The sequence below is a fragment of the Acartia tonsa genome, chromosome 12, assembly GCF_053477335.1.
Source record: "Acartia tonsa isolate MP-2025a chromosome 12, ASM5347733v1, whole genome shotgun sequence".
In the NCBI taxonomy this organism is placed as follows: domain Eukaryota; kingdom Metazoa; phylum Arthropoda; class Copepoda; order Calanoida; family Acartiidae; genus Acartia; species Acartia tonsa.
In genome coordinates, this window is record NC_137271.1 from 20581725 (window position 1) to 20601168 (window position 19444).

At 34.3% G+C, this 19444-nt stretch overlaps 3 protein-coding genes across 13 annotated transcripts in view; all 3 read left to right on the top strand.

Annotated features, from left to right (window-relative positions):
• LOC145334588 (mitochondrial inner membrane protease subunit 1-like) overlaps window positions 1-1020 on the top strand; it is a 6333-nt gene extending 5313 nt beyond the window's left edge. Inside the window, exons 9-10 of the mRNA XM_080180103.1 lie at window positions 282-378; window positions 808-1020. Coding sequence (XP_080036229.1) covers window positions 282-378; window positions 808-895 — 185 coding nt within the window. The 3' untranslated portion in view covers window positions 896-1020. The remainder of the gene's footprint in view (window positions 1-281; window positions 379-807) is intronic.
• On the top strand, window positions 928-3747 carry LOC145334586 (mitochondrial inner membrane protease subunit 2-like). 3 transcript variants are annotated; one of them, XM_080180098.1, is made up of 4 exons: window positions 928-1437; window positions 1840-1997; window positions 2347-2630; window positions 2792-3747. In XM_080180098.1, exons 1-3 carry the CDS (start codon window positions 928-930, stop codon window positions 2540-2542), a joined length of 864 nt encoding a protein of 287 aa, XP_080036224.1. In that variant the 3' UTR covers window positions 2543-2630; window positions 2792-3747. The 3 variants fall into 3 exon arrangements, with proteins under 3 accessions (XP_080036224.1, XP_080036226.1, XP_080036227.1); XM_080180100.1 differs by having other exon boundaries at window positions 2347-2620; window positions 2764-3747; XM_080180101.1 differs by having other exon boundaries at window positions 2347-2620; window positions 2800-3747.
• The window catches only part of LOC145334581 (uncharacterized), a 22587-nt gene continuing 6881 nt past the window's right edge, over window positions 3739-19444 (top strand). Inside the window, exons 1-14 of one of the 9 annotated variants that reach the window (XR_013884868.1) lie at window positions 3739-3848; window positions 4060-4106; window positions 4419-4549; window positions 5094-5261; window positions 5545-5672; window positions 6554-6665; window positions 8485-8551; window positions 9061-9093; window positions 10909-11030; window positions 13709-13775; window positions 14366-14467; window positions 15318-15416; window positions 15919-15973; window positions 17121-17223. Coding sequence is in view for 8 of the 9 variants with exons in the window: in XM_080180084.1 (XP_080036210.1) it covers window positions 4073-4106; window positions 4419-4549; window positions 5094-5261; window positions 5545-5676; window positions 6558-6665; window positions 8485-8551; window positions 9061-9093; window positions 10909-11030; window positions 13709-13775; window positions 14366-14467; window positions 15318-15416; window positions 15919-15973; window positions 17121-17223 (1221 nt within the window). In the remaining variant the exon portion in view is untranslated. Of the gene's footprint in view, window positions 3849-4059; window positions 4107-4418; window positions 4550-5093; window positions 5262-5544; window positions 5677-6553; window positions 6666-8484; window positions 8552-9060; window positions 9094-10908; window positions 11031-13708; window positions 13776-14365; window positions 14468-15317; window positions 15417-15918; window positions 15974-17120; window positions 17224-19444 lie in introns of all 9 variants that reach the window. The other 8 variants (XM_080180084.1, XM_080180083.1, XM_080180086.1 and 5 more) reach the window with 8 other exon arrangements.

A 19444-nucleotide genomic window follows, 5' to 3' on the forward strand; every position in this document is an offset into this window, starting at 1 on the left:
GTAGCGAATGATCTCGCTAACTGCTAGGCTAATATTATCCTACTTTATCATTCATTTTTTATAGGTCTATAAAAGGTTTATAGCTATTTTTGGGGAGGGTGCTTTCACCCTCCTGAGAGAAAAAAATCCCCTCCCCCCATAATGTATAAAAAAATTTATGTGAACAAAAAAATGGAGGGTCCCTCCTCCACTCTACACACTTCCAACAAGCGCCTCTAGGCACAAGTTAATGGATATAATCCGACAATTAAGTAAAAGCGCATAACTTATTATTTGTACAGGTTACGCTGACAGTAACTTTTTCGGAGCTCTGCCCAGAGAAGCCGTGGAAGGAATTGCGCAATTTTGTTGGGTTGTGGATTGGTCCATCATTTATAGGCAAGTTACAAGTTTGTATAATACAAGTAGCATTTTTCCAGTACTGATTCAAATTCCACTAATATCCGGTGGATTAGAACCGGTTTTAGGCCATACTAAAAATCATGTAAAACATCGTATTAGAGCCAATTTTTCTTTTTAATATTTGCTGTAAGCTGTCTATAATACAATGCGATAAATAACTGCAACAACTTCTACAAGCGATATTTTTAAGTGTGTATTTTTGAATCAGTATGATAGTGTTAAGATCGAGAGACTGTGTATATAATATTTCTAGTTAATATATTTGGCATCTGTGGCGAGAACAGGGTTTTACAAGGGGGCGGGTTGGTTCTTTATGAGAAAAAATGGCGAGTAAGCCATATGAATATTAAGCAAGCCTATATGTGTGTCATTAAAACCCGTCGTTTATTTGTATTTTTACAACAGGCGGCTGAACAGAGAGATTCCAAAACACATTGAGAGCCGTATTCACATACCATCAATAGAAAACCAACAAGTGCAAGCAATTTCATAGTCAACCAGAAATAGAAATTAAACAGCCTCAAAATGAATTTAAGTCGACTGCATTCAACATTGATAACCTTCAAAAACCACATGAATGATACTTTCGTTGCCTACACTAGAATTTTACAGAATAAACATCCAGGCGGCGTTTTAAAAATATTAACCAGCCGCAGCCGCCAGGAAGCATCTTCTAAACCGTCCAGCAAAGGAAAATCCCTGCTGCATTGGGTGAGGATAACCAGCCAAGCGGCCATCTATACTTTCTGTGTTATGAGCACTTTTGCAAATTATGTTGGATATCCAGCCCAAGTGTACGGCATGTCAATGCAACCTGAATTCAATGAACTTCACGTCAAAAATAGACTTTACAAATATTCTTCAAATTCCCTGCTGCGCTTGGATCTGGACGCTGTTTGGGTTTCCTGTTGGAACGCCAGAAATTTTGAGTTCCAGCGCGGGGATATTGTTGTGTTTGTGTCCCCCAAAGATCCGTATGAATATGTTATTAAAAGAATTATTGCCCTGGAAGGAGATATGGTGGAAACTAATAAGGCAAGGATAAACGATAATAAAAAGCTATAGTTATAAAGTTGGATATTTCAAAGAACTTTTTTTGTCCAAAGGGGACTATGTACGAACTTGAGCAAGTAATGTTAAGCACCTTTTAGCAGTGATGTAAGGCATTTTTTTGGTTGATACACATAGTTTATGCCATACAGGGATAAACGAATGAAAAAAATTAAGGTCTACCATGGATTTTACATAAAAATAAAATGTATAACGATTTGGAATTATAAATCATCATATGTTTTGATACAAAGTAATCTAGTATATTCACACATAAAATACTTAAAATCACTGCTAGAAGGTTTTTAAATTAACTTGATCTCATTCGTGTATAGTCCCCTTTTAAATTTCTAAGTAAAAACGTTATTCATTTATCCTTAAAACAAGGGCGATCTTATTCGTGTGAAGATACCCAAAGGCCATTGTTGGGTGGAGGGAGATAACTGGAACAACAGTGTGGATAGCAACAAGTATGGACCTATTCCAATGGGGCTCATCTTTGGTGTCGCCACACACGTCATCTGGCCTGTTAATAAACAACGCAGGTAGGTCATTTTAGTTTTCCATGTTAAATAAAGAAAAATAACATCATATTATGAATATCACATAATTTGAATTCCAAAAATTTTTGTATGTTAAAAAATTTTATTGTCATCTGATTATTGAAACATTGATTCCTAGGACAACAAGGTACAATATTACTATAATCAAAGTCCAAAAATTTGAAAGTGTGCCCTAATACGGAATCCCGTATTTACGCAATTTTGCAACAAGTTTACATAGAATTTTGATACTTTAGATTTAATATTCTGCTTATTAAGTTTTTTGAGATATTATTCGTTTGTTCTCAGAGCTTTACTTTTATTAGTGTTGTAATTTTTTTTTAAATTTCAGGTTAAACCGAAATGTTCCTGACTATTTACTCCCAGAACGGGTGCAACCCAGTGGGGAGGGAGCCAAAGGTGTTGTTCTTGGGGAGGGGGAAGGCTCAACTGCTAAACCAAAAACCTTGTGGCAGCAACTTAAAATTTTGTTATATTTTATGCATCCGCAAGAAAAGCAGGAAACGCATATCACTAAAGTCGAATAATATTTTTTCCAGTATGGCTTCGAAACCGATTATTATCCGCTGGATTAGAATCGGTTCTAAACCATACTGAAAAATCATGTAATGCATTGTATTATAGACAATTTTCTACGAATATTAAAATAAATAATATTTAATCAATATTAGTATTTTTAGCCCGGTCACTCGGGTCTAACAAAACTGGTTTTAATCCTATATTTTTTTATTTTAATATCCGCGGAAAGCTGTCTAGAATACGGTGCGATAAATAAGTAATAAAGATTTTAGTTAGGCCGCTGCTTGAAATTCGGGTGTCATGCATGGATAAAGATATGCCAATTGAAGAAAAACTATTTTGCTTTTAACTTTTTAAGAATAATAAAGTCATAATTATAATTATAAGTAATTTTCCTTTATTTATTGACGAAAAATTAAAGGCACAAAAGTTTTATCTTTTGTCATAAAAAATCAAAATCATATAATATTTATTGAAAGTTTGACTGATTTCATTGATACCTAAATTATATATTATGAGCAAAATATGAATTGATTGTTAAAAAATCATATGTGTAAGTTTTGGTGAAAAAGAGGGTAATTTTTTTCGTGTATTTTCCGTAAAGCTGTGTGGTAGCGTTTAGTCAAATGCGCTTATTAAGTCAAAGTGTTCTTAACTATAACATAACCAAATGTATAATATTTATAAAATGGTTCATGATGAAGAACAGTTCGACTTAATAAGCATTTTTCACTAAACTCTTAACACATCTTCACGAAAAAAATGCCTCCATTTATTTCATTCTTTTTCGGATGATATCAAGTTAATGCAGTTGTGGTTAATTAAATGAAATTTTACATACAGAACATTAATCTTTACAAATAAGACTGAGATAATGAATATTCCTTAGCATATAAAAAGTTTTGGGATTAAAAGCAATGGGGGGGGGGGGGGTAAATTTTGTAATTAAGTTGTAAAGGACACAATAATATATCCTGTATAAGTTAAATTATATTTGGCTTTCCGAAAGGTTTCATACATTGAATCTATCTCTGCAATAATCTCCCATTTGTCATTACTGAGATATTAATGATCAAGCTTATATCCAAGCTAATGGAGTATTATTTATACTGACTTATTTGTAAAGTATATAGATAGAATAGTAAAGAATAGATAGAGAGTATATATTCTATATAATTTTCTAGTCCGCGTATATTATTATTATACTTTCAGATTTTTATTATTTTATTATGACCAGAACATGACATAGTTATTACACATAGAGAGCGAGAACTTGTTTTTCTTCACCCAAGTTGTTTATGCAAATGGTAACAGGTAAGATTTTTAGCTTTTCAGTTCTTTTAAAGACTGAAATTCTTTGAGATATTTTAATGGCATTTAATCAAATGCTTTTCTAATGTCATAAGAACAGAAACTTAAAATTCAAAATAATGATGGATATATCATAGATTTAACTTTTTAATGATTTTAATGTACAGTTTGTCATTTACTATTATTGGATTTAAAATAAGATTTTTTGTTTTAGAAATTTCTGAAATATGGAGTACACAAACTACACAATTCAAAATCCAGGTAAGTCAAATTTCTGTTTTTTATTCTGTTATATATTATTAGTGAAAGTTCTAATTTTGCTTTAACACTCAAATAAGTTTTTTCTACAACATTAGTAATTTTGTAGATAATAGGGGATGTATATCAATTTATCGACCATTGTCTTATCCTTTACTAGCGGCTACGCCCCTAGAGGCCTCTAGGGGCACTTGAAGGAGAGAGTCGGAGAACCCGATCGGTTCAGTTGTTAGTGAGATCCTTCGGGACAAACACACAAACAGACATCCTGTTACTTTAGTATAAGGAAGATACCTGATTAATACTTATATTTAGAATTTCACGACAAGCACGAGGTGTTTAGTCGGGGCGTGGTGCCCACAAGTAGTGCAGCATGGTCCCACCATCTCAACAAGATGCCCGCAATATTCCCAGATATGATGACCATTATGGGCGGTCATACAAAGGTAAGGAATCGTACTATTTATCTTAAACTTGTTAAGGCGAAGCTTTTCTATATTCAGGGTTGATCCGTCCGCCCGCCTATCCGTAAGTAACGGATAGCCCTTTTCGTTAATTTACACATGTTATTAATGCCCTACATTTTTCAAATTTCGCATGATGATTTTTATATCAGTTGGGTATGATTTAGGAAGCGTTATAACTCTAAAATCTTTACCATAAAGTCCCGATGTCTATTAAACCATGCTGATTTTAAACTTGTTTGACAACAACTTTTTACATTTTATAAATACCCTATTCATCGATATTTGGTATAGTGATTTCTATGACAAGTTAAAATATTTTCGAAGGATCTCTATAATTGAATCCTTAAAACGTAAGTTTGTCCTTATACAGTATCCTGTATTGTAATTTTACTAATAATGACCTTTTTAACTTCCCAGTCCCACCAAAAAATTATTTTAGAATTAGAATATTTTTCTAATTTTTAATTTAACTTCTCTTTGGTTTTTTGTTTTTAGATTTTAAAACTTATTTTGAATTTTTTAGGATGAATATACGCATGGGCACGGGGGTCAGGAGCACAAGGGAGCCCCGCAGGCGATCTATGAGATTAAACAGCAGGTGCAGCCGCCCCCAGCCCACCCTTCACAGCCACAGCAGCAACCCCCATCTAATTCTTCAGTGTTCCCTCAGAACTTGGAGTTAAAACAAGAGGTAGGTTGGATTAATCTCGTCAAGAAATTAGTCATATTTTTTTGTCTTTTTTACTAAACGCTTTTTATTTATGGAAGTCTTATGATAGTTAATAGCTATTTTTCTGCCCTTTTCCTCAGATTTTTTAATAAAAAAGTTTGAGTACTTCTATACCGAGGTTAGATGATAAGTGGGAAAAAGATATTTTGAGACTAAAAAAAAATATTGGATAGTAGACATTAACACAATATACATACAGACAAAAAAAGGTAAAGCGCAGATACGGTTCAATTTTTTTCTTCAGGTCGTTGACGTGACCCCTGATATAGACCACAATGGGGGTGGGGCTGGTGTTCCCCCGGGGGCAGTGGGGGGTGGACAGATGGGGACTGGGGGCTTGCAACAACAGAACACAGTTCAAAATAATCCCCCCAGGAAAGTTTCATTTTAATTTGACTGGGTCAAGCTTTTTTACTCGTAATGTATGGTTTGGATAATTAAAATTTAAGCAGATTAAAGTTCTTATTTTCTTTTTTTTTTGAATATTATGGGAGAAGATAATAATAATCTTCCATTTAGCTATCATAGTAAATATTATGTTGATAAAATAGTAGGTTAACTAAATACATTAATATTCCAAATCTATAATATGCTGTCAATTTTATTAACATTTCAATCAGTTGCGTGCACAGGGTTTTGCAGGGGTATATATTCTGCATGGGATCTCCGGCTCAGGAGGGGGGGAAAAAAATAAAAAATAAGTGGTTGGAGGGAAAAAAAATGTAAAAATTAAGAAAACTGAAAACATTTTTTCCATTTCGCCCCCCTCCTTGGTTAAAAAAACTAAAAAAATGTGTGGTAGGAGGGATAAAATAAATAAAATATAGAGTTCTTTAAATATTTTTATATTAATATTTTAAATATTTTTAAGAAAAATCTAGGGGGGGAAAGAAAAAAAAAATTTTGTAGCAGGGGAAAAAAAATAAATCTTGTGCAGAATATACACCCCTGGGGTTTTGCCAGCGTAACCAAAAATTTGAACACTCTTGTGATTTTTGATACTCCCTTAACCCAATTCGGAGAGCAAGTAATACAGACATCAAGTAAGGTTGTTTTATACCGCCTCCTACTTAATCAACATACTCAGAAGTTGAACAAACCTACACGGTGTTTCAGAAAAAACTGCGTTTTCCGTTTTTCTGTGTATGTGTAAATTTTTGCCAGGGTGGTGGATACACCCCTCTTCAGCACGCCTCTTTTTCAATTGTCAAAAATTTATAAAAGCTAAACAAACTAAAAATGATGAAACTGAACAGAAAACGGCGGGGCCGAGCAAATGAATGTGAGGTGTGCCACAAAGTTTCTACGACCAGACAAAACTTGAAAATACACATGCGCGTGCACACGGGCGAGAAGCCATATCAGGTAAGAGTATGACCATTTGTTGTTTGTTAAAATTAGCCTTACTGGTACATATTAAAAATTTCTGGCAATATTTCTGCCTGGAATTAAACTAATTAATCAAAAGTATAGGTCCTGCATAGTTAGCAGGGTGGGCATACAAAAAACCCACCCAAAAAAACCCACCCAGGGTTTTTTAAAAAACCCATTGAAAAAAAACCCAAGGTTTTTTGGGTTTTTGAAAAAACATTGAAATTTCACGTTAAAATGTACAAATTAAACCTCTATTTACTCAAAGACGAGGATCTAATAACATTTTAAAGCAAATTTTACCTAAAAAACGTAAAAAAATATGAAGTAAAGGGGGAGGGGGGGGGGGGGGGTTAATGCAACCATCTCGTAATCAATGATTAAATGGCACTTAGAATTCGAATTTTGATCTGAAATTTTGCATGAATAATCCTTGGCTAACGGCTGGCAGCTCAGATGTTTTGCCATTTTTCGGCTATCTTAAGAGCAAATTAGTCACAAAACATATCTACACATAATACTTTTTGTCGCTCAAAAACCTTATCAAACGGTTCTAGCTGGTTGCTTTAGGTACTAGAAATTTTAAAAATGGTTATTGCTATCATTTAACATGAATTAAATAAAAATATGTTTTAAAAAGTTGATTCCTATGTAATTAATGATGAATTTGCCCTCAAAATAGGCAAAAAACGGCTAAACGGCTGAGCCGCCAGTCGTTACTTTTTCCAACTTTTTGTTCGATTTAGGGAAAATAGACCTACCAAGGATTACTCATGAAAAATTTCAGATCGAAATTCGAATTCTAAGTGCTATTTAATCATTGATTACGAGATGGTTGCATTACCCCCCCCCCCCTTATAAAAATGATGCTCTACTTATTGTTCAAATGTTTATGAAATTACTTTCTCTCAAAACTTAATTTCAGAAAATGCTTTGCTACTAAATTGATGATATATAAATTGTGTAAATTACATAATCATAATTGATTTTTAAACTAAAACATAACAATTTATGAAAGGAAATAGTTACAGTGGCGTGCAGAGGGTTTTATTAAGGGGATGTAAAAAGGGGAATACCTTAATAATTTCTGAGAGTGGGGGGGGGGTGTTAACAGCTTAGGAATAGAGGAGGAGGTTCCATGTTTTGAAGCTTTTAAACTCCCCTCCCCCTTAATAGAATATTTTGTGCACCGTTGCTAATAAGGGTTTATAATTGATCGAAATGCCAGTTTTTTTTCATTATCCATCTTGTTTATTGTGAAATCTTGCTTACCTTTTACCTACAACAACATAAACATTAATATTTCATCAATATATCAAATGTATTTGACTCCTAAATGAAAAAACCCAATAAAACCCGAAAAAAACCAATAAAACCCAGGGTTTTTACGGGTTGGGTTGGGCTTTTTTAAAAAACCCTGGGTTTTTCCCCACCCTGATAGTTAGCCCCCCCCCCCCCCCCCCAAGGGGGTGAAGAATAGATAGAGAATAAACTGAACTCCTTAATTTCAATTTATTTCATAAATAAGGGATTGGGGTTTTGTGCTCAATGGGTACTTTAAAGGAAAGCACCAAAACTTCATTTATATAGAATTAACTTATGAATCATCATATTTATCTTTGAAAAAGTCGCCTTGATTATAAAAGTAGGTAATTTTCTAATCTAAACTTCTAGATATTTGCAAAGTAGGTATTTTATCTACTGTTTTATTTAAAGTCCCGCATTTAATTAAAAAATATTTTCATGATGAAAAAATATTTAGAAAGATAATAAGATTTATATTGTATTATAACTAATTAAGATTATATTTAAGTGTGATTACTGTCAGAAAAGATTTACCCAGCAGTGCAGCCTGAAAATACACACCAGAATTCACACAGGCAGGAAGAGGAATCTTAATTTTTGTTTTTTAAATATTCCACACTATTATGTTATTTTTTTGAGGGGGGATTAATTTTTTTGTTATTTTTGAAGATTGTAACATGAGATACGTGAATTTGATGTACTAGAAAGGGAGGCTTTTTTTCGGGATGTATTGTATAATAAGGTGCAAGCTTACAGTCAAATGCTCTATTAAGTCAAATTGTACTTAATTATGACAAAACGCTTAGTATAATTAAACGCATAATTAAGAAGGATTTGACTGGAAGCTTGCGCCCAACTTTACGGAATATCGCGAAAAAAATGCCTCCCTTTATAGTGACATTCAAATTTTATTTTATTAAAAGAATTTGGACTGTAAAGTTAAAGAGAATTTATTTTAGAAAATACTATTTTGAATTTAAACTGCCTTGAAACAAATAGTTTTTTTGGCATTTTTTATGGTGTGGCAACTAATGAATTATTTTTACTGAAAGCTCGGCATGAAATTTAAGATCAATGTGTGTAGGTGAACCTGCCCCTCCGAAACAACAAGCATCAGGTTTAGACCGTTTTTTTTATTCATAGGGATACCAAGGGGTTAGGAATCTCAAGGGAAATGTTGGACCTCATTTTTACCTAATTCCCCCCCCAAAAAAAACATTCATTAAATCCGGCAAAGTTTTTGTTAAGTGGTTGAAAAAAATGAATGCTTTCTAAATTTCTTTTTTTTTGTAGGTTATGGGGGGGGGGGGTGGATATCCAATTTACAACCCCTCCTCCACGCCCATTAAGAAGAAATTTTTTAAGGCCAGTTAGATTGGCTAGGATTTTTTGATAAAGTACATTTCATTTTTCTATGAATTTACAGATTTTTTCTGTTAGGTAAAACTGTGAATAAACATTTTCTATTGAGATGCCTTACCCCTTATATCCCTGACATTTTCTTATTTTAACATTTCTCATTGTTTGCAGGTAATAATTCAACAATGTTCAAGGGTAAATTATTTTATCCTAGTATATAAACTAGTAAGGATTTTTTTGTCTAAAGCTTATAATAAATATCTACTGCATTGATTGAGTTTATTTTTTGGGGAGAGGTTCATACAAGTCCCGGGATGGTTTTCAGCTATTTTTTTCTTACTATATTTACAGGGGTGTATATTCTGCACAAGATTTATTTTTTTTCCCCTGCTACTAAGGGGGGGGGCGAAAGTGACACTTTTTGAAACCAAAACTAAAAGTCAAAGGAACTCAACTAAAAAAAGAGTTACAGGTCTGACATTTTGCATGGCAGTTGCTTTATAGGGGTAAAATATGGAATTGTGAAGAAACGGCGGCGCAACCGCCGAAAACCGCCGAAAAAAGGCAACAAAAATTACGGCGGGAAACGGCGGTTTTCGGCGGTTGCGCCGCCGTTTCTTCACAGTTCCATATTGTACCCCTATAAAGCAACTGCCATGCAAAATCTCAGACCTGTAACCCTTTTTTTAGTTGAGTTCCTTTGTTGACTCTTAGTTTTGGTTTCAAAAAGTGTCACTTTCGCCCCCCCCCTTTTTTTATTTTTTTTCCCCCCTAGATTTTTCTTAAAAAGTAGGGGGGGAAATAGAAAAATATTTAAAGAACTCTATATTTTATTTATTTTATCCCTCCTACCACACATTTTTTTAGTTTTTTTAACCAAGGAGGGGGGCGAAATGGAAAAAATGTTTTCAGTTTTCTTAATTTTTACATTTTTTTCCCCTCCAACCACTTATTTTTTATTTCCCCCCCCCCCCCCTGAGCCGGGGATCCCATGCAGAATATACACCCCTGTATATTTATGCTAGTAAACTTGTTTTAAACAGCTCCCCCCCCCCTCATTCCTTTTGAATACAGAGCCCCTAGTAATTGAACAAAAGAAAAATCTTACTAATTCATTAGATTAAATAATACTATTTTAACTACAGCTACTCTATTAGTCATTCTAACCCTAGTCAAATAGATTTTAGTGATGATTATAATTATTTCTTCGTTTTATTGGACAGGGATATAGCACTTACAGAACAAATTATTCTGTTGATTTAAAATAATAAAAGTATTTTATGGATCACAATGATTTATGTTTTTTCTTCGGAAGAAAAGTAACATGGCAAAAATAATTTTTCTTTTCCCTGTTTAAAAGTTTTTTTTTCCTGAAGTGTTTTTCTTAAAATGAACAAAAAAACAAGATTTGATTTTAAGATAGGACTTTATAGCTTTCAAAAGTTCCTTTTTCTCCCCTTGTTTCACTTTATAAATAAAGTTAGGCAAAAAAGCTTTTTTTTAACTGTAAAAAACATCTGTGGGTGTCATATCCTTGTCTGTAATCGCAACGCTCTACGTCTGATAATTTGAGGAGCAGATGTTCCAGGTTTGAAGCTGGACCCAATTGAGTGCGACATCTGCCATAAAGTTCTCACCACCAGACAAAACCTCAAGATACACATGCGCGTCCACACGGGCGAGAAGCCATACCAGGTAAGGTTGGGGGTTTGATCAGGGAGGGAGGGGACATTGGGCTGTTTATTGCACTAGTCCCCAAAGTCTTATAATAACGTTTTATTATTTGTTTGCTTAATAACCTTGGGGACTTTCGTTAATTTTGTTTGGTTGAATTTTGATTCATTAAGTTGAATGTCTAAAAGTTTCACCACTAATTGTAATTTACTGACGGGGAAATTTTGTGTATCATTATTATTTATCAGGGAGGAAGGGAGGGGACAATGGATCTAAAATTCATATTTCCGACAGTCTTGGACTTTGGTTACCAGAACACATGCAACTTTTATTATTTTGGCAAATTTCAAAGACTTTGGGTACCAGCGCAAAGAATGCCGCTAAAACCAGGGTGGGGAAAAACCCAGGGTTTTTTAAAAAAGCCCAACCCAACCCATAAAAACCCTTAAAACCCTGGGTTTTATTGGGTTTTTTCGGGTTTTATTGGGTTTTTTCATTTAGGAGTCAAATACATTTGAATATTGATAAAATATTAATGTTTATGTTGTTGTAGGTAAAAGGTAAGCAAGATTTCACAATAAACAAGATAGATAATGAAAAAAACTGGCATTTCGATCAATTATAAACCCTTATTAGCAACGGTGCACAAAATATTCTATTAGGGGGGAGGATAGGTTAAAAGCTTTAAAACATGGAACCTCCTCCTCTATTCCTAAGCTGTCAATACCCCCCCCCCCCCTCCCAAAAATTATTAAGGTATTCCCCTTTTTACATCCTCTCAATAAAACCACGCTACTGTAACTATTTCCTTTCATAAATTGTTATGTTTTAGTTTAAAAATCAATTATGATTATGTAATTTACACAATTTAAACATCATCAATTTAGTAGCAAAGCATTTTCTGAAATTAAGTTTTGAAAGAAAGTACTTTCATAAACATTTGAACAATAAGTAGAGAATCTTTTTTATAAGGGGGGGGGGGGGGGTGGTTAATGCAACCATCTCGTAATCAATGATTAAATAGCACTTAGAATTCGAATTTCGATCTGAAATTTTTCATGAGTAATCCTTGGTAGGTCTATTTTCCCTAAATCGAACAAAAAGTTGGAAAAAGTAACGGCTGGCGACAAAAAGCATTATGTGGAGATAGGTTTTGTGACTAATTTGCTCTTAAGATAGCTGAAAAATGGCAAAACATCTGAGCTGCCAGCCGTTAGTCATTACTTTCCCAACTTTTTGTTTGATTTAGGGAAAATAGACTTACCAAGGATTATTCATGCAAAATTTCAGATCAAAATTTGAATTCTAAGTGCCATTTAATCATTGATTACGAGATGGTTGCATTAAACCCCCCCCCCCCCCTTACTTCATATTTTTTTTTACATTTTTTAGGTAAAATTTGTAAATTTTAACGTGAAATTTCAATGTTTTTTTCAAAAACCCAAAAAACCTTGGGTTTTTTTTCAATGGGTTTTTTAAAAAACCCTGGGTGGGTTTTTTTGGGTGGGTTTTTTGTATGCCCACCCTGGCTAAAACAATTATTCCTAAAAGCAGACGACTCTTACTGAACTAACCAATACAAATAACAGCAGACCATTTGAAAAAAAATTCAAAACAAGTTTATTTTGGTTTTTAAACAAAATAGTTTTCTTCTAAGAATGGGTGAGATAAACCAGAAATTCTACTGTGATACTTCTGTAACTATCCATTCTAATCAACCCCTTGTCAAATCTTAAAACAAACCCCAATTATGGTGTCAGTACTAAGGTCATACCTCTTATGATAAATTACAGACTATTTACAGGAAAATAAGACAGGATAACCTAATGTTAAATACTTTTCTTTCTGTGTTTTATAATTTCTTATTATACAAATCTAATAAAGACTGCGCCATCTAAATTTTTGAAATTTTCTAGATATATCTGGTTAATAAGATATTGAGTTAAAACTCTATGTTTGAATTAATTGCCCATTGTCCCCTCCCTTCCTCCCTGATTATTTATGTACAATAATTATCGGCCATTGTCCTATCCTTTTTTATCCTGGGGGTTTTATGGAGTGCAGTTGGTTTATATTTTTTTTACCTCGTATTGGTGAAAATGCTGTTCATAACACTGTAAACGTTAGGTTTAACTTTGAAGGATAACTGTATATATATAAAGCAATATTTCCTTTTCTGTCCATATAACAGGTGTATTAGGTTAAGGAACACCCAACAGAAACTAACCCTTTGATTGCACAACCTTTGTTTGAGAACCCCTAATTGTGCTTGATAATGAGTTGCACCTGATTTGGGCCTAGGGATTTATAATTTTTATGTTTATCCGACTTTTAATTCAATTTCAAAACAAACACTGACACTATTTAATAAGCTTTTGTTGTGCTTTACTTACAGATATTATTCTTACATACGTAATAAATTATTTGGGTATAGTCCCTCCTTTCGTGGCAACGCCTCTTAAGGGGCGTTTCGTCTTATTTTTTACATTAGTTTTTATAGGTTAGGTTAGTTTAAGTTAGGTTAGGTGATTGTCTCGCAGCGTTAGGCAATTGGTCCCGCATGGTTAGAGCACCCATCAGGGGCTATAAATAGGGGAAAGGCTACTGTGTAAATACGACAAAACGCCCCTAAAGATGCGTTGCCGCGAAAGGGACTGTACCCAATTATTTTTTATTTCTAATGTTTTTTTTTATTTCAGTGTGACTTTTGTCAAAAGAGATTTGCACAGGCTTGCAGTCTAAAGATTCATACAAGAATTCATACAGGCAGGATCATATAGGAATTATTTAGTAGTTGCAGCGCAGCTCCATAATATTTTACTTTTATTAGCAAACATTATGTTTAGTCTTAACAAAAAACCTTATTGTTGTAAAGACAAAATGTTAGGTATTATGATTTTTCATTGATAATATTTTACTGTTCTTTTTTTATTTTCTCTTGAAAGTTGTAGATTGTTGTTGCTTTGTAAATAATCCAAGTTAAATAACATTTGTAATTGTAAGTCAATATCGTTTTTATCAAGGGCGTTCAAGCTTTTTTTGTGGGGGGGGGGGGGGGTTGAGTGTGATTCAAGTTGGAGTTAGCAAAATGACGTGCCAAATAAGTCTCTATAAATATACATATTTATACGTATATACATATTTTTGAACGCCATTTTACCTACCTCTATCTTGAATTATCCCTCCCCCACGGTTGTTAAATGTAAAAAAGAACATTTTAAATTTTTTTGTTATACCTAGGGTAGGTAATACATACAGCATCCCATTTTTTTTAGGGTTGGGAAATCACCCCTTGGACGCTTCTTAATTTGTATTTATTCAATTGTAAATAAATTCCTAATGTGTACCACCGATAGGCGATAAGCCTCACAAGTGCGATTTTTGTGAGAAAGCATTCATTACGCGCCAGAATCTGATGACGCACAGACGCACGCACACTGGCGAGAAACCTTTCCAGGGCAAGTATTCGAGGGCGTAGAAAAAATAAGAGTTGGGGGGGGGGGGGGGGGGAATGTGTTGGAGTTGTTACACTTTTTTGTTATTTACATAATTCTGAATTTAGTAAAGTGAGAAGTTTAGGGAAGGGGGAGGGGGATAATGATTAATTTTTTCTACGCTCTTGCATTTATTTTTAAAGATCAACACTAAATTATAATAAGAATACATAAAAAGTAAAAAATGTTCTACTTTTTCAGGGCAAGTATAATAAAAAACACTAACGGTATGACAAAAAATGATTTGTTTTTAAATGAAAATCTTAAAAGGGCTTTAAAATAAAGTAAAATAATTGTTAAAATACTTGCCCTTAAAAGTTAATGTTAAAGATATACTAATACCAATATCATACCTTTAGTGTTGGTTTTTAATACTTGCCCTGTCGGCCGTTTCATTTATTTATTTTAATGCCAGATGAAACTCGAAGATTCTCCCTTTTCCGTCAATAATTAGACTTTTTTTCTAAAAATCTTGAGTTTGTTTTTGGATTTTTAAGATAACACGTCCCAAGTATCGAATTTTAAGGGAATTGGTGACAAGAATAGTTATTTATCGCATCGTATTATAGACAGATTTTCGTGGATATTAAAATAAAAATAAGGTTAAAACCAGTTTTGTCACCCCAGGGGTCGAAGGCCCGGTCTAAGAAAAATGGTCTTAATTTTAGGACTTTTAATTTTAACATTCGTGAAAAATTTGCTTAATTTTCCTTTTACTTTTCTGTCATTCATTTTTGGTGCCAAATCCCTTAAACTTGTTAAATATTTGTTACTTTGTTTGATCCAAATGAATATATTCCTTGTTGTACTGTAGGCGAAAAGCCACACAAATGTGACTTTTGTGAGAAGGGATTCATCACTAGTCAGAACCTGAAAACGCACAGACGCACACACACCGGCGAAAAACCTTACCAGGAAATTAAAGAAACATTGTTATTAATGAAAAAGCTTCTAAAAATATTAAATTTACAATAAAGAATGGGTTTTTGTTTGTTTGTCGGTTAAAATATCTCTAACCGCTACTGGGATGGTATTATTCTGTTTTATGTCTGAATCTTTAGTCTTTCGGTAGGTTTTAGGCTATTTTTCTTCCTCCTATCCCATCTCCTGCACAACAGGATCCTTATATTCAGGGGTTAAGTAAACAAAAATTTTCTTGAAGAAGTTCAATAGAATCATTATTACTTGGATATTATAACAGATTATCATGTACTTGTACTTGTGTGAAACTTGTACCTGGCGAAAATAACGATCTATCCCCTTTAGCCTTTCCCCTCTCCTCCTACTGGATGAACGAAGTGACCAACATAAATTGACGACAATTTTTCCCCTGTCATTGTATCCACGGATATTCTAAATTCACTTTCCTGGTGTATTTATTTTTTTACAATCAAAACAATTTTTCTTTGATGTTTAGTGCGAAGTATGTCAAAAATGCTTTTCCCAGATATGTGGATTGAAAACTCACAGGTGCGCGCCTATTTTTTTTATTCTGTCAATAAATGTTATTTTTTCTATTATTTTTAGAACGTAGTTTCTCTATGACCATGCGTTTGTTAAGTAGCTTGTATAACTTCAAAAATGGATATATTATTACTTTGAAATTTCACCATATTTTCATGTTCTCTAATAAAGTGAAACTCACAGCGGGCTAAAATAACGATACCTCCCATCTAGCCCCTTAACCCCATCACCTACCATCCTACTGGATGAATAATCTGACCAATAAACAGGGGTGTATATTCTGCACAAGATTTATTTTTTTTTCCCTGCTACAAAATTTTTTATTTTTTTTCCCCCCTAGATTTTTCTTAAAAAGTAGGGGGGAAAATAGAAAAATATTTAAAGAACTCTATATTTTATTTATTTTATCCCTCCTACCACACATTTTTTTAGTTTTTTTTAACCAAGGAGGGGGGGCGAAATGGAAAAAATGTTTTCAGTTTTCTTAATTTTTACATTTTTTTTCCCTCCAACCACTTATTTTTTATTTCCCCCCCCCCCCCCTGAGCCGGGGATCCCATGCAGAATATACACCCCTGCCAATAAATGAGTTCCATGGTATTTCATTGTTTTATTGATAATAACTTTGAGATTTTTCTCTTTAAGAAACCTGTACATTTTCAAGAAAGAATATGACAAACTTTAAAGACTTTTAACAAAACCGTTAATGTGAAGAATATTCTATTAGTTGTACTTATATCTGTGATAAAATTAACATGTTTTGATGATGCCCTAATATTCTCGATATGCTCCAGTAGGGGCCATGAGAATTATATAAACAAAAACATAAATTACTCTTTTCTAACAAAGCTTAACAAAAAACAGTTTAAAAGTTTTCTGTTTGTTATTTCGAATCGAAACCGATTGATATACGCTGGCTTAGAACCGGTTCTCAGCAATACTGAAAAATCATGTATTACGGATAATTTTCCACGAATATTAAATTAAAAATCATAAAATTAAATCAGTTTTGAAAGCCATAAACATTCGGCTCCTACGGCAAACACAACTGATAAAATCTTATAATTTTTCATTTCAATATCTGCGAAAATCTGTCTATAATACGATGCCATAAAAAAAACTATTAAAAATCTGACCTTGCTTTTATTTTCAGAAAAACGCATGAAAGATTGAACTCAGGTGGATTCCCACGTGACACACCCACCCCCTCCTCATCTATGGGCGGGGCACCTACCCCACATCCGCCCCAACACATTAGGAAATTATACTTGGAAATTGATTGACAATTGATATAGACAATTTTGGAAAAGCTAGCTTTTTAGAAGTTTCTTTAATTTTAATTAAGATTAGAAGACATCCAAAGGCAGAAATTTGTATTTCTAAGAAAAAGATGTATGCTTGATTAAACTGTTAAATAAGGGGGGGGGGGTTTTAATGCAACCATCTCGTAATCAGTGATTAAATGGCACTTAGAATTCGAATTTCGATCTGAAATTTTGCATGAGTAATCCTTGGTAGGTCTATTTTCCCTAAATCGAACAAAAAGTTGGAAAAGTAACGGCTGGCGGCTGACAGCTCAGCCGTTTAGCCGTTTTTTGCCTATTTTCAGGGCAAATTCATCATTAATTACGTAGGAATCAACTTTTAAAAGCATATTTTGGGTTTAATTCATGGTAAATGATAGCAATAACCATTTTTTAAATTTCTAGTACCAGCTGCTAAACGGCTAGAACCGGCTGAAAACGGCTGGGAGCTGCCAAGAGTATGAAGGGTAGATATGGGTTGTAACGTATCTAGGGGTAGGTTTTTATGGCTGCTGAGCTCAAAAATACTACCAAAAATAGTGGCGGCCCATCCATATGGCAGCTGGGTAACAGCTGCAGCTCAGCTGGGAGCGGCCAAGAGTAGAATGAGTAGATAGGGCTTGTGACGTGTTTTGGGGTAGGTTTTTATGGGTGCTAAGCTCAAAAATACTACCAAAAATAGTGGCGGCCCATCCATATGGCGGCTGGATAACAGCTGCAGGTCAGCTGGGAGCGGCCAAGAGTAGAATGAGTACATAGGGCTTGTGACGTGTCTAAGGGTAGGTTTTTTTGGGTGCTGAGCTCAAAAATACTACCAAAAATAGTAACGGCCCATCCATATGGCAGCTGGAAGCAGCCAAGAGTAGAAAGAATAGATAGGGATTGTGAGGTGTCTATGGGTAGGTTTTTATGGATGCTAAGCTCAAAAAAAACTACCAAAAAAAGTGGCGGTCCATCCATATGGCAGCTTGGTAACAGCTGCAGCTCAGCTGGGAGTGGCCAAAGGTAGAATGAATAGATAGGGCTTGTGATGTGTCTGGGTAGGTTTTTATGAATGCTGAGCTCAAAATTACTACTAAAAAAAGTGGTGGTCTATCCATATGGTTGCTGGGTAACAGGGGTATGTCTGGGCTCAAAAATACTATCAAAAATAATGGCGGCCCATCCATAATCCCATATTGCAGCTTGGTAACAGCTGCAGCTCAGCTGGGAGCAGCCAAGAATAAAATGAGTACATAGGGCTTGTGACGTGTCAAGGGGTAGGTTTTAATGGGTGCTAAGCTCAAAAAAAACTACCAAAAACAGTGGTGGCCCATCCATATGGTTGCTGGGTAACAGCTGCAGCTGTGCAGTAAACCGTTGTTTAAGACTCAGCTGTTAGCACTTTTTGGGACTATTAAAAGATAACCAAATATTGAATATTTCAGTATTGATTTAGTTGTTAAACAGCCGAAATTGGCTAAGAACAGTTATCAACAAATAAAAGTAAAAGTTTAAGACATAGGTAGCTTGTGATATGTGGGATAAATTTTTATAGGTGTCAAGCTTATTAATACTCCCCAAAAATAGTAAGACCCATCCATATGGCATCAGGGTAACGGCTGCTGCTCAGCTGTAGATGTTACCCAGCGGCCATATGGATGTGCCCCCACTATTATTGGTAGTATTTTAGAGCTCAACATCCCCATAAAAAGTTAAAAACCTACCCCTAGAAATGTCACATGCTATATCTACAACATATACTTTTGGCTGTTGATAACTGTTTTCAGAATTAAAAAAGTGTTACTAGTAATATGTCCATGAAATAAAGTTATAATGTTGATTAGGAGAAGTTTAATTCTACTAAAATAATAGGTATATTTTTTGATATTCTTCACACGTCACAAGCCCTATGTACTCATTTTACTCTTGGCTGCTCCCAGCTGAGTTGCAGCTGTTACCACCAAGCTGCAATATGGATGGGCCGCCACTATTTTTGGTAGATTTTTTGAGCTCAGACCTACCCCTGTTACCCAGCAACCATATGGATGGACCACCACTATTTTTGGTAGTAATTTTGAGCTTAGCATTCATAAAAAAACTACCCCTAGACACGTCACAAGCCCTATCTACTCATTCTACTCTTGGCCACTCCCAGCTGAGTTGCAGCTGTTACCCAGCTGCCATATGAATG